At 32.0% G+C, this 14389-nt stretch overlaps 1 protein-coding gene across 3 annotated transcripts in view; it reads right to left on the bottom strand.

Annotated features, from left to right (window-relative positions):
- The window catches only part of COL11A1 (collagen type XI alpha 1 chain), a 215055-nt gene that overhangs the window by 32409 nt on the left and 168257 nt on the right, over positions 1-14389 (bottom strand). For all 3 annotated transcript variants that reach the window (XM_074381332.1, XM_074381331.1, XM_003933240.4), the window contains 7 exons: positions 13449-13502; positions 12248-12301; positions 7261-7314; positions 6550-6657; positions 6080-6133; positions 5371-5424; positions 3891-3944 (listed from right to left, as the gene is read on the bottom strand). In XM_074381332.1, coding sequence (XP_074237433.1) covers positions 3891-3944; positions 5371-5424; positions 6080-6133; positions 6550-6657; positions 7261-7314; positions 12248-12301; positions 13449-13502 — 432 coding nt within the window. The remainder of the gene's footprint in view (positions 1-3890; positions 3945-5370; positions 5425-6079; positions 6134-6549; positions 6658-7260; positions 7315-12247; positions 12302-13448; positions 13503-14389) is intronic.

The raw sequence follows: 14389 nt of genomic DNA, 5'->3' as shown, positions 1-14389 counted from the left end.
TGATCAGATCTTTTTGTTCCAATGTCTTCTAAGTATTTTTGGATAAATAGGAAATTGTAACAGTCACATATCTGATACATCAGTCTATTCCTTTCTGGTTACACCTGTGTGATCAGAATTTATAACTGAAGCTCAAAAATTTATTCTCCAATAATTTTTGCTAAAATATTTCAAAGTTTACCTTTGACATTTATGATTACAAATCAACTGGCATTGAGTTCTGTGAAATGAGATAAATGAGGCATATTTAATCTTTTTCCATATAGAAAATCCTTTTTCCCAGCAGAATTTTTGTAATTGTCTGTCCACTTTCCATTGATGTGTAATGTCCAGTTTGTTACAAATGAGGTTTACATATACCATTGGATATTTTCTGGGCTTTTTCTTTGATGATATCATTGCCTATATATCTATATAAAAATCAAGTATAACTTTGCAAATGAATGATCTTAATTTCTCATTATTTACCCATCTTATCAATGTACTTAACCATAATTTTATTTTTTTAAGTTTTTTTCCAATTCATTTTAATCAGGGAAGTTAATCATGTTGTCTAGTCAGAAATATTGGCAGGAATGGGAGTAACATAATTTTTTCTATTTTCTGATTGTATTTGACATTTACAGCTAAAGAAAACTTCACCAATTGCTTACAGTTTAACAGTATCTTATATATGAGTATCTTTATATCAATAAAATATAATCTTTAATTTATATTAATATCTTTATATTAATAAAAATATAATCTTTAATTTTTGATGAAAAATAATTATTGATTATTGCTATAATTTGGATATTTCTCCCCTCCAAACCTCATGTTGAAATTTGATTTCAAATCTTGGCAGTAGAGCCCAATGGGAGGTATCTGAGTTACAGGAATGGATTCCTCACGAACAGACTAATACTCTTCCTGGGTAGGGGTGAGTTGCTTCTCACTCTGTTAGTTCCTGAGAGAGCTGGTTGTTAAAAAGTGTCTGGCACCTCCCCTTCCCCCTCCTGCTTCCTCTTTTACCATGTGATTTCTGCACATGCCTGCTCCCCTTCTCCTTCCACCATGAGTAAGAGCAGCCTGACGCCCTCACCAGAAGCAGATGTTGGCATCATGCTTCCTGTGGAGCCTGCAAAACTGAGAGCTAGATAAATCTCTTTTCTTTATATATTTCCCAGGCTCAGGTATTCCTTTATAGCAACCCTAATGTACTAAAAAAGTAAGCTTCATGTCCTTAAAGCAACAAATAACTAAACTTGGGTGTACATTATATTTTCATTAATATACTACTATATTTTACTATAACTAATTATTTCTAATATATGAAAATGCATCATTCATTATAAGAGACAGGAACTAAGAATCAGGGATTAACTCATGTTTTAAAATTATATCTCATTTGAATAGAAAATGCAGAGGTCAAACTTAGATGTAAATGAGTAAGAAAGCAAATACATGAACTTTCTACTGCTCACAACTACATTGGTGTTGTAGAACAAAGATATAATCTACCTGTCGGTGTATGTACTGACTTTTTAATGATATTTTCTCGATTCCAGTATTTTGGAGACGTCTTCCTAGAAGTCTGAGTTATTCACTAAAATTATAATTGTTTTTAATTATTGATTCCAAAGTAATAAGCACAAAAACATTTTAAAAATATCCTATAATAAAGAATAAAAATATATTGCATTATCATGATTTAAAAATTAGTAAATATTACTAATTTTGAAAATATTTTGAAATTTTATAATATTGTCAACATTATTATATCAAAATAGTTTCACACAACAGCTTAATAGTTTTAACATACAACATTTTTGTGTGATAGTTATAGGTTTGTATATAAGCTGGGTCATATTATTATTCTAAAAGGGGGCTTGAGATTTACTGGTTCACACCTATATGTCCCTTTTTTAATGTTTCCATTAATACTCTTTAATAAGTTATTTTTTCATTTACTTAAATTTTCAAAAATACTCAGTTGTGCTCAAAATGAGTGATTCATGGGGCCCACCACTGAATGGCTAAAGAAATGAATTCACTCCAAAATTCTCACTCTGTAGTTCATGAGAGAGCTCTTAACACATAACCATGTTAAGAGAAGTCATCTCAAATATCAGATGGTAATTAGTTACATTTATTAAAAATTATAAATGTGCAAACTTTTGACATATTTTAAAATGAAACTAGATTAGATAGGACTTGCTGAGAATTTGACTTGAGGAACGAAATGAGCTGAGAAGCTGCCGATATGTATAATAGAATATTCAAAATCAGTTTTGACATAGTCTCTCTTTTTCTAGTTGCTACCATGCTTTGAAGCAAGGTTTAACTTCCTCTGTACAAAAGCAACATGCTTTATGCTTGTATGATGATTATCCTTGAGCTCAGAAGTGTATAATAACTATGCCATAACTCAGAGCCAACACAGCAACAGTTATGATGTGAATACTTTTTTTTATTGTATTACATGAGTTATCTTATATTCAGCCCAAACTTTGGGTTGGTGTTTGGTCCTCTGAGAAACAGAGAATACACAATTTTCCCAATGTAATACAGGTAATAACTGGTGAAGATTGGTTGAAAGTCAGCTATTGTGACTGCATTGTTCTACTAACCATGATCTGAGGCCAGGGGAAAGAAACAAAATGATTTCCTGTTGTTTCAAGAAGGATTTAAACCCATTCCACTGTTTTATATAATTATTCTTCCAAAGTTTTGAAACAGTATAATAGATTCTTACGCATCACAGTTTTATGAGCAGTTGAACTTCAAGCAGAAAGAGGCAACGGATATCAAAAATCATGTTACACTTTCTAATTATAAGAATTACAGCCCCATGGTTGGTTGGAGATAAATCTATTCTGAGACCATGCTTTGGGGTTGTAGACAAAATAATAATAACAAGAGAAAAGGTAAAAGAATACACTTGGCCAAGGAAGAGCAAATTGTGTTCAGAGACAAGTTTTTATTATAAATTAAATTTATTTTTGGCAAAGAGAAATGTTTGCAAATATTGATTCAAATTTGTATTGCTGAGAGACGAAAGTAAAACCCATTCACATTCTATGTTTAATGTGAGGGTATTCAGTGTGAAAAAATCCTCCAAATTAAAGATAACATTAGAAAACAGTAGTGAACCCAATAGCTCTGTCTTTTGATTACTGAAGAGGGAATAAACCTGAGAAATATATTCTGATGTTTATCACATACTCTATTTATGTGTCAGTTTGAAAATAGACTGGAGGTACAGAAGAACACTGTAAGGTGAGACAGCTGCTTCAGGAAGTGGATCTGCTGAGATTGCTTTATTATGAATATAATGCATCAGTGAGAAAAGAGTTACAGTAAAGTAAACCTCCTAGGGTCTTCTATGGCCAATATTTTCAGCAATGCCTATTTATGTATATGTTTTGCTATAGCACATCATTAAAATATTGTTTCCGAGTCAGAGAAGTTTGACAATGTAAAGCAATTTAATATTATATACTGATTCCTGAGTTCATTCTGTTGATACACTCAGGTTTCAACAATGTTTTAAGTTAGCACTGGACTTTTGACAGCTCAACCGCATGGATTACATGAGAAGTTAATGTTCAGGGTACTACCAAAGTCTTTAATAATAATCTACTACATTTGTACAAAGGGGTGTTCTAAGCACAGAGGAGTGGAAAACTTCTTAAGTTGTTTTTCTCATTTGTATTGTGACAGTAAAATAAAATAGTTAGAATGTATTCTATTTGAGTTATTATTTGGCACATTTAAAAACTGTTTTTATGATTTATGATATTTTTCATCATCTTTATAACATGCTGCCAGCAGCTTACATACATTACATAAATTTATATACATGGTGACTAATGTGCATATGTTTCAAATAAAGAATTAAAGAAACTTACTCTTTTTCCAGGAGGACCTGGTGGGCCAGCCTCACCAGATGGACCAGGAGGACCCTATGAAATGTTAAAAAAAAAAAAAAAACAAACCCTTTTATGAAATTGGATATTATTTTGTGGCCCACATAAATTTTCAAAATCTTGATGGAAACCAACCCTCTTTCTTCATTTCCACATGTCAATATTTCCTAGAAAATCTCAGCCCTATTTCAAATGCCTAAACTTCTTCTAGATATTTATGGTTAGAGCTGGTAAATTTACATGGGAAAATTATTCATAGTTATAATAAACTGAATCAAATTCTCTTCATGTAAAACTGTGTCCTTTTAAAAAGTACTAATTTATATCTGGCAAGCATTAAACAGGCAAGCTAATTAATTTAATCATATGGTTAATAATTCCACCCATATTACATACATTTGTGAAACCATAATACTATTACTTCCAAATTTCTTCTTGTCAAAATTAACATTCTATACCAAGGTATATATAATATGCTGATATGGTTTGGCTGTGTCCCTACCCAAATCTCATCTTGAATTGTACTTCCTAAAATCCCCATGTGTCATGGGAGGTACGCAGTGAGAGGTAATTGAATCATGGGGGTGGTTACTCATATGCTGTTCTTGTGATAGTGAGTGAGTTCTCACAAGATGTGATGATTTTATAAGAGGCTTTTCCCCCTTCACTTGGTACTCCTCTCCCCTACTGCCTTGTGAAGATGGACATGCTTGCTTCTCCTTCCACCATATTGTAAGTTTTCTGAGGCCTTCCCAGCCATGCAGAATTGTGAGTCAATTAAGCCTCTTTCCTTTATAAATTACCCAGATCTGTGTACTTCATAACAGCATGAGAATGGATTAATACACATGCTGAGATATGATCCACAGGTCTTATCTATACAGAATAAGCCTCTATGTGTGATAGCAAAGCATCTAGTGGGAATGGCCCCAGAGACAAAATTGTGTTGGGGGATAGTTTTCTTTGGCTCCAAAGTGAGTGCCCTCCCTTACTTTATCCATAAGTAACTACATGTGGCCAAAGTACACTCCTGTGTCTTTCCAAAACTTTTTTTACAAAAAGCCTATACTATGTTGAGAGTTCATTTAGGTTCATAATTAAAATAATTCATGTTAATGATGGGACAATAACTTGACCTTTTTTCTTTTGGTATTATTAGCATTTTAATTTTTTAACACAATGGACAGATATCTGAATTTGATATAGTATGACAGTGTCATTAGTATGATATGATCACTTTTTGTTATTGTAAAGACCGCTTATATTTCTTAATTTACATCAAATAAGAAACACTCCATGTAAGATTGACTTTTAACTGGAATTCAAATTATTTTTTTGGAAACTTCTTTCAGAACAAGTGCATCCACATAGAGCTATGGTCTTGAAAGGCCGATTAGTTCTGATTACCTCATAAAATGCTTTGAGACTATGTAAAGATTTAAAAAAAAGGATATTTACTCACCGGTTGACCAGGATCTCCATCGTCACCCTTGTCACCACCAACACCATCTTGACCCTGTAAGAGACAAGAGAATATAACGCAAGATATATCTCAGTGTCAATAAATCACACGACTTATGAGGAAAAAGGTATGGTAGACTATCTCTTGAGATGCGTTTTTAAATGGACAAATAACATCATTCTATTCTTTTAACCGTTTTTTAAAAAAACATTGTGGTACCTCTCATTCTCCCACAAAGATCTGTAAAACTGCTACTATTAATATATCGAATTTAAAATACAGCACGCTCTTTATATAAGAAAGAAAGATGGTGTTAGTGTACAATGCCAGTGAGTCCTTTCACCTTGAGCAAATATGGCACAGTTTGAAATAGGATTTGCATTATAGAAGAGAAAAGCAAAGCAAAGACCTTATAACTTTGAATTAATAAGAATAATGCTACTCAGATAATTTGTTTTTACAACCCATGAAACTCTAAGAATCTAATCCAACTTTTGCACCTATGTTGCATAAAGAACTTAATCATGCAACATTGGTGCCATAGTCACCAACTATATGGATTTTCCTTAAGTTGCATTTACTTTTTATGTTTTCTTTTTCTTTCTGTTTTTGGGAGTTTGCTTAGGTAATTAGATTTTTCTTTATTAACAATACAGAAACTGGAAACCTTCCCACCAAAATCATTTCTTAATTTTTCCATGATACTTACTGCAGGGCCAGATTCCCCAGGAGGACCAGGATCTCCAGGAAAACCAACAGGACCCTAAATAATGTTTTGAAAGAAAAAGAGATAAGTGAAAAACAAATTTCTATAAAGTTATGACATTTTGGAGGTTAGAAGGTTAATGTCATGGCAAAATCTGCCAGAACATTTCTCTTCTCCTGTCAAAAATTTAGCGATCCACCACGGCATGTGTGTACCTATGCAATTCTGCAAGATCTGCACATGTACCCCAGAACTTAAAGTACAATTTTTTTTAAAAAAAGTTAAATTAAGTTGATGTAACAAATAAAAAAAATTTCTAAAGAATTGATTCAATGGAGAATGCTTATGAATATATGAAATGATGAAAAGTCCGATTTAGCAACTATGGTCCAGAGTCTCAGGATGACTAATCTAAGAAAAGCCGAAAGGTGAGTTTGGCATAAATGCCATGAGAGGTGACCAAACTCACTTACCGGGTTACCCTTAGGGCCATCATCACCTGGCGGCCCCTTGGCACCAGGAGGTCCAGCAGCTCCAGGTGGGCCAGCTTCACCTTTCTCTCCCCTTTCTCCTTTGGGACCCTACACAATGTTTAAAAAAAGAAAGAAAAAAAGAGCGTTATCTTACAGGTTTTGCATAAGAGCTTATTAACCTTGGCACATTGGGCCAGACAATTTTTGCTGTGGGGAGCTGTTCTGTGCCCTTTAAGAAGCCTTACGGTACCCCTGGCCTTTACTAACTGGATACCATCTCTCCACGTTTAAATACCAAAAGTGTCCCAGATATTGGCAAATGTTTCCTGGTGAGCAAATATACTCCCAGTTTAAACTAATTAGAATAATATAGTCCTAATATAATTCAAAAATGTTTATTTAAGGCAGCAGGACTTTTTGTTTTTTCCTTTTATGCACAGTTCATCAAAGGAAATGTGTACAGCAAACAGCTCATAACTTTAATGTTCTAACTTAAGTAAATATGATCTTTCAATTTGCTTATGAATCTACATATGCAGAGGATATGCACAGTTATTAAACAAGGTTTTGTATTTGTGATTATCCTTAATGGGGTGGAAAGGGAAAGTAAATAGTTGAATCACAGCTAAGAGTTAAGTTACATGTTTATAATGCTGTAAAAAAAAATTCCAAAACCAATAGCACACTGTGGTAAAATAACACAGTACTTACACCTGTGCCTGCTTCCCCAGGAGGCCCTGGGTTGCCTGCTTCTCCAGGTTCACCCTATATAGAGAAGGTAAAATTAGTATCAGAATACAGAGATATTTTACATTTGTAAAATTTAAATATGATCACATCATTGTAGATTAGCCTTAAGTTTTTATGTTATTTAAAAGGTATTGAAAAACTTTAATAACAAAAAGAACTTTTTCTAATAGTGACCCACTGTTTTTTATTTCTTGGGTCAGTAGATAGAAATATATAGGCTTGATGCTGTAGTTCTCACTGGTTAGTAAATAGCATATGAATCCAGATTACCATAAAACCATCATAACAGACATATGCATGTTTCCCATATTATGTATTTGCACTGGGTCAATATTCATATTACAATCAAGTTTATTGAGTAAACAATTTCAAATTGTTTACTAAAATATAAATTCATTTCTCTTAACTACAACAAATTAACAGATGGCTTGGTAGTACATACACTGACGTTCTATAGGATTTGTTTAGTAGAAATCTAAAGTACTTAGAGGAAAGACAATAATTATAAGACATGCAAAGGTGGTTAGACACTAATTATAACTGCTGCATTTCAGTATACACATAAATGCAATAGCTTTTATTATCTCCTTGTTTAGATGTGGATGGCTTTTTTTCTATCCCAGTGGACTAATAAATAAATCTCTTTAACGAGTAGGTTTTAACTATGGTAAGTCTGTTGCTAATGCCTCACACTTCAAAATACACACAAAAAATAACATCTTATTCAAGTGATCACGTAAATAAAATAAAACAGTACATTTATTTACCACATTTCCACTCCAAAGCAGTCACATTAGTGGTCTTGGCAATTCTGAGGTGTAAATTTTTATTTTAAATAGAAAAAGAAGTGAGGCTTAAATTTCCGTTATATTTTAACTCTTATATTTCCAGTATTCCTAACACATACCTACTGCGCTTAAGTAAATGTGTCATATTAAATATACACCTAATTTCAGGACAGAGACTATTTTGTTTATATAGTTTCTTACTCTGAGAATAGACACATTTTAAATTCTTAAATCACCCACTTAATGGTGGGGGGATCAAGTACTGTTCAAGAATTTCTTATCAGTAGTGTGGTGTGTAAATTATTTCCTCTCTCAAGACAAACAGCAAATATTTTCAGAATTTTTGGATAAATCTTACAAGTGAAAGATTGCATTTACATTATTTATAAAGGAGGAATCATTCACTTATCTCAGTGTAATGAAATGATATATTAGTGATATTCCGAGAGCTGGCATTCATATCTTAAAAATGAAACAAGTAGTTTGGCATTCAAATCAATTATCAAATGTCCATATTAAAATATTTATTTGGAAATATAAATCTATTGAGCATGTACATTGAGCATGTCATTTTTCACATAATCAGAAAAAAAAAATCCTAAAATTCACATGACACCAAAAAAAAGAACCTTTTTGCCAAAGCAATCTTAAGCAAAAAGAACAAAGCTGGAGACATCAAAATATCTGACTTCAAATTATACTATAAGATTATAGTAGTCAAAAAACATATTTACAGCAAACTAATCTTTGACAAAGTTGACAAAAACAAAGAGGAAAAGACCCACTTTTCAGTAAGTGATGCTGAGAAATCTGAATTAAACAGAATAATTAAACTGGACTCCTATCTCTTACCATATACAAAAATCAACTCAAGATGGATTCAATAATTTAAACATAAGACCTGAAACTACAAAAATACTAAAAGAAAACATGGGGAAACTTCTTTTGGACATTGGTCTAGGCAAATAATTCATGACTGGGATCTCAAAAGCACGGGCAAAAAAAAAAAAAAAAAAAAAAAAAACACAAACTAGACAATGAGATTTAATTAAACTAAAAATCTTCTGCACAGCAAAAGAAATAACTAAAATATTTTCTTATGCACCACATTAATTCATGGTTGTATCACAGAAAGTTAGAACTACAGAAGAAATAGCTAAAATATTTTTCCTAACCCTCTACATATTTTCTTGTGCTCTTTTCATTCTTATCAACTATAAAGACAAATTTATGGATATTGTGGAAAGATTATTTTCTTTTTTATGAAATGAGGAAAATGATATGTGGTAAAAAGATGGTTTTAAATTATCTTAGAATTTAAGAACATGCTTTCTAATGATAAGAGCATGAGGTGATAAACAAAAATATTAAAATATCCTCTTTCAAAAAAAATGATGAGCATTTTACTACAAAGTCTCACTTAAGAATGATACATTAGGCCAGGCATCGTGGCTCAGGCCTGTAATCCCAGCACTTTGGGAGGTCGAGGAGGGTGGATCACGAGGTCAAGAGATCGAGACCATCCTGGCCAACATGGTGAAACCCCGTCTCTACTAAAAATACAAAAAAAAATTAGCTGGGCGTTCGGCATGCGCCTGTCATCCCAGCTACTCGGGAGGCTGAGGTGGAAGAATTGTTGAACCTGGGAGGCAAAGGTTGCAGTGAGCCGACACTGTGCCACTGTGCTCCAGCCTGGCGACAGAGCAAGACTCCGTCTCAGAAGAAAAAAAAAAAAAAAAAAAAAAAAAGAATGATACATTAATATTCACTTGTCCAAAATATATGAAAATTACTATTTGCTATGTTAGATCCAAGTGTACACAATGTAAACTGACAATTAGTTAAAATGAGATTTAAAAATTATCTAAAAATATTTCATTTAAAACCCTTTTAAGGAAGATGGGACAAAAACACAAATCAATAAATCATTGCAACATGGCTAATATTATAAATTGATCTATATTTCTAGTAGCACAATGCTGCAAACTATTCATTCTGGATAATAATAATTAATTCAAGTTTATCATACAACACTGGTATATGAAGGAGGTGCCATATGATGAAGTCATCACTACTTATTGTATAACTATTTACCTCAATATAGAACACACTTGTTTATGTACATATCCCTTCAGAAAGAACAGGAAATTACTCTGTATGTACAAAGTTATAAAATATGTATTAAATCTTAAGAAAATTTTCTGAAATATTTCCTCGTATTGACAAAACTATTTTGAAGTGCAAAAGCCACTTATTGCACTCATAGCAAATATACAGTACATGAAAAGCAGGTTAAATATATTTAAACAAAATGCAGCATGACTAACAGATACTGGATTTTTATTATTCCTTGTCGGTGCCTGGAAGTAAATTTTCCATTCTAGAAGTGCGAATACGTTCAGCCAGAATCAAGGCTGATGTTAGAAATTTGTAATCTATAGCAAATCATGCTATCCCAGATTAAAAAATAAATGAAGATAGAGTTTTGCTTCTATCCTGCTCTCTCTCACATAAAAAATTTCAAAAGAAAGGAGTGAAATTAAAACCCTGTTTTTTAGTGTAACACATTTTGACTGCGATTGATTCAGAATGATTCGGATTGACTGAATTATTCTCAAAAGAGTCAAAGTTGGCAAAGAGTTATTATAATACATAGGCTTTAAACTAAACAGAAACGATGTGGAAGGAAGTTTCTCAGAACTCTAAACATCTGGCATTCATGTCTGTTTTCCAGAGTAGCACTGAGATAGTTACAATTTCCCCTCTGCATTCAAAATCTTTGGGAAAAAAAAAATAGCCAATAAAAGCTAGCAATCCTACAGACTAGCTCCCACAACAATTTAGTCAGCATTACAGCCAAAAGGAGATCATCCGAAGAGAAAAGAAAAATGTGTGTGCCTTGGTATCATTTCTTTAACGCGATGATGTCCTCAGATACCAGTGCTCTCCTATAGGAGACAGAGTACAATGAAAAATGTTTTCTAGGACAACTGAATCCAATGAAAAATGTGTTTTCTATTGCAACACCAACTACCAAAACAGTTTCAATGCACAACATTAAATTTAAGAATATAGAAAAAGACAATCAAAGAACTCAGTAGGAATTAGATAATGAGTTAAAAATTCTCTTAATCAAATGATAAAATACTAGAATACAAGTGTTGAGCTGAAGTAAATATCAAAGTATAATAACATAACCTCATCTTATTACATTTCCCTTTTCTGAGAGCGAAATGCTTTAATTAAAAAAATAAGTTTAAGTATAATATAAAATATATGAACAAACGAGACCAAAGAAGAGAATCATTTTTAAGAATATGGTAAGTCTACTTACTGATATCCTTTAATAACTAGCAAATTAAGGACATTTTTAGTGTTTTCACTGCATAATATATGATGTTATAATTCTTCCTTTTCTAAAAACTGGTAGCTTACTTTTTAAAGAAAGCTAATATCAATGATAATTTTCTTGAAAATTCTATTAAGAAGTGAGTATGAATGCATAAATAAGAAATCAATGAGTCACTGTGACATTTTTATACAAGGAAGAGGAGATTTTTTAAATGAAATCATGTTCACAAGAAAAAAAAAGCTATTCTGAGCCCAGATATTACGGCTCATGCCAAGTATTTTGAAAAGTGACAAAGATAGGTCAGAGTATTAGTAACGAAAATGTAACTCAAAATATGACAAAATGAATGATTAATTCCTTTGCGGCTTGAAGGATTTTTCAAATTTCCCTTTAAATCAGTTACATCAACCAATCTTTTCTATTTTGAGGACTGAGTATTACCAGACGTTCGTGGACTGGAGTGTATCCTAGTTGGTCCCTTTCTAAGGAAAAAATGTTGATGAAATTACAGGAATCCAGTAGGACTCAGTTTATAAATGTGGATATCAATGACACCATAATTATGAGGCTCCCGCTTAGATTAAAAAAATTAATACCTGCACTCATTCATATAATAACTGGCAATCAAAACATAATATTTCAAAATCATTTTAACTTTAATTTTTGAAACTACTAGATGACATATGAATCATATAACTATGTAAAATGCTTAGAAACATACATATTGCAAGTACTTAAACTACTACTCAGTATTACTAAAGTACTTAATACATGCTGTTTCAAACTGTGTGTCACCAACATTCTTTACCTTTTCTCCCACACCACCAACTGAACCGACAGATCCTGGAGGTCCTTGTGGTCCCTGCAGTGTAGAAAAAGGAATGCAATTATCCATATTCTTTCTAATACAATGCTTTCATAAACCTCTATCTAATTTTTCTCAAAGAGAGAGAAACAGATGCATGAGTATTTTTAAAGAATGAGACTAAAAGATGCTTGAATTGAGCTGTCAAATGTTCTGGGTAGCAAATAATTTACTATATTAAAATGATTTTAAAATTCACCATAAGTTTGAAGATAAAGAAGGAGACTTTAAGCTCTGGTTGATTCCTAGAACATAATTTCAATCTCTCTGTCAATGGAGTAGTCAGACTGGTTTTAGGTGATGATTTTGTAGTGAATCAAAATCATGACCCTGGTTAAGAATTACATAATCCAGGCAAGAAACAAACCCTTTATAACATATTTTAGCTTTTAAATTACCTAAGAAGAATTAACATATAAAAATCACTTAATTCCTCTGTTTCTAATCTATTTTTACACAGTTCTGGCCTGCCAGAATTAAAAGCAGGTATTAAACAAGAATAAAGAAAATGAAGACCATAGAAATGAAGAAAATATAGATTTCTTCATCATGAAAAGTTAGCGAGAAGAAGAAATATCATGAAAGCCGTAGATCCATTAATGGTATCAATAAGATAAATATGGCACTATATTTCAAAATCTTACAATATTGGAAGAATTTTTAAGCTTGGAGAATATCGTCTTTATACAATTGAGAGAAAACATTTTACGTGATAAAGGGTGCACCTATTATGTATATATGGCTGTACCATTACATAGACTGAAAATACAAAATGAAAAGCTTTTAGATAAAATTTACTGTTAACAAGTGCATAAGAGTTATCATATACAAGGCACAGTCTAAGTATGTTGCTCTGAGTAATGTGGTAATTATAATACATACAACACTATAATATTTCTCAGTCACCAGTAAACATATATTGAATGGAAAATGTGTACCTGTGGTATATTTGCCATGATTTGTTCACTATAAATTCAGTTTGTTTCCTTTTATAATGAAGTGAAAAGGTGATCTTGAGTTCTTAACCACTTAATATTATACAGTAGTGTGACTATCTGCATTATAATTCACAGAGAGCATCTGCTATAAAATAATGACACCTATACAACTTCAAAATAATTAACATCTATTTCACAGTTCTTACATCGGCTCCATTGGGACCTTGAGGGCCTCTTGGGCCTGGAGGACCAGGTGGACCCTGTAGGAGAGAAATATTTAGCTTTACAAAGACTAAATTCAAATGTGTTTCCAATATTTTTATTTTATGACTAATAAAACTACAAGAAGTTGAAGCCTGTAAAAGCTATAGTTAGCGAAGCATATCAAGGTTGTAAGTCATCCTTGATGGATACAGTGTCATATTAGCAAATGAGCCTTTACACAGAGCTATGAGGAAATTATGATTTCAAGAGAAAATGGGCCAAGAAAGTATACTGCTACTGTCTGATATAATGTATTCACAATATAACTAGAAATATTTTACGCTAGAATATATTACAACATAAAGATAATGTAAATTTGGAAAAAGAAATGGTGCTTGAGCAGATGTAGAATTCATTAACCAATAGAAGTATTTTTTGTTTATATGTATTTTAGCTTTTTCTATGTCAATGCTTAGGTTCCATATGCTAGAATTGAAAATAAGAATATTTATTTAATTTCATCATAAAAAACATTTGTCTCTCCCAGCAGTGCATTAAAATTAACTTGGAATAAATTTTATAAAATACTGATGCCAGAAACCCCTACCTCAAGGTTGTAATTAAAATAGTCTACAGTGAATTTATTTTTCACTCTACATAAGTACATTTCACTGGACATTAGTATTTTTAAAAGATCTCAGTTTATTCTAATGCCATGGTTGAAAAGCTTTTCTATTATTATTACCACCTAATTAGGAAGAATGTATCAATGATTCAGGAGCCACGTTAATCATATCTAGAAAGGAACTTGCTATGTATCTAATACTGCTTAGAAGTATGAATCAGTTATTTGAATCAGCAAGGTTTTTATGCATTTCTTATATCTAGATTTATTAATGATGATAAGGATCATTTCAAAGAATATAATAGATTTGAGTGTAAT

Source organism: Saimiri boliviensis, chromosome 11, assembly GCF_048565385.1.
Source record: "Saimiri boliviensis isolate mSaiBol1 chromosome 11, mSaiBol1.pri, whole genome shotgun sequence".
NCBI classification, from domain to species: Eukaryota; Metazoa; Chordata; class Mammalia; order Primates; family Cebidae; genus Saimiri; species Saimiri boliviensis.
This window is presented reverse-complemented; position numbering and strand designations above follow the sequence as displayed.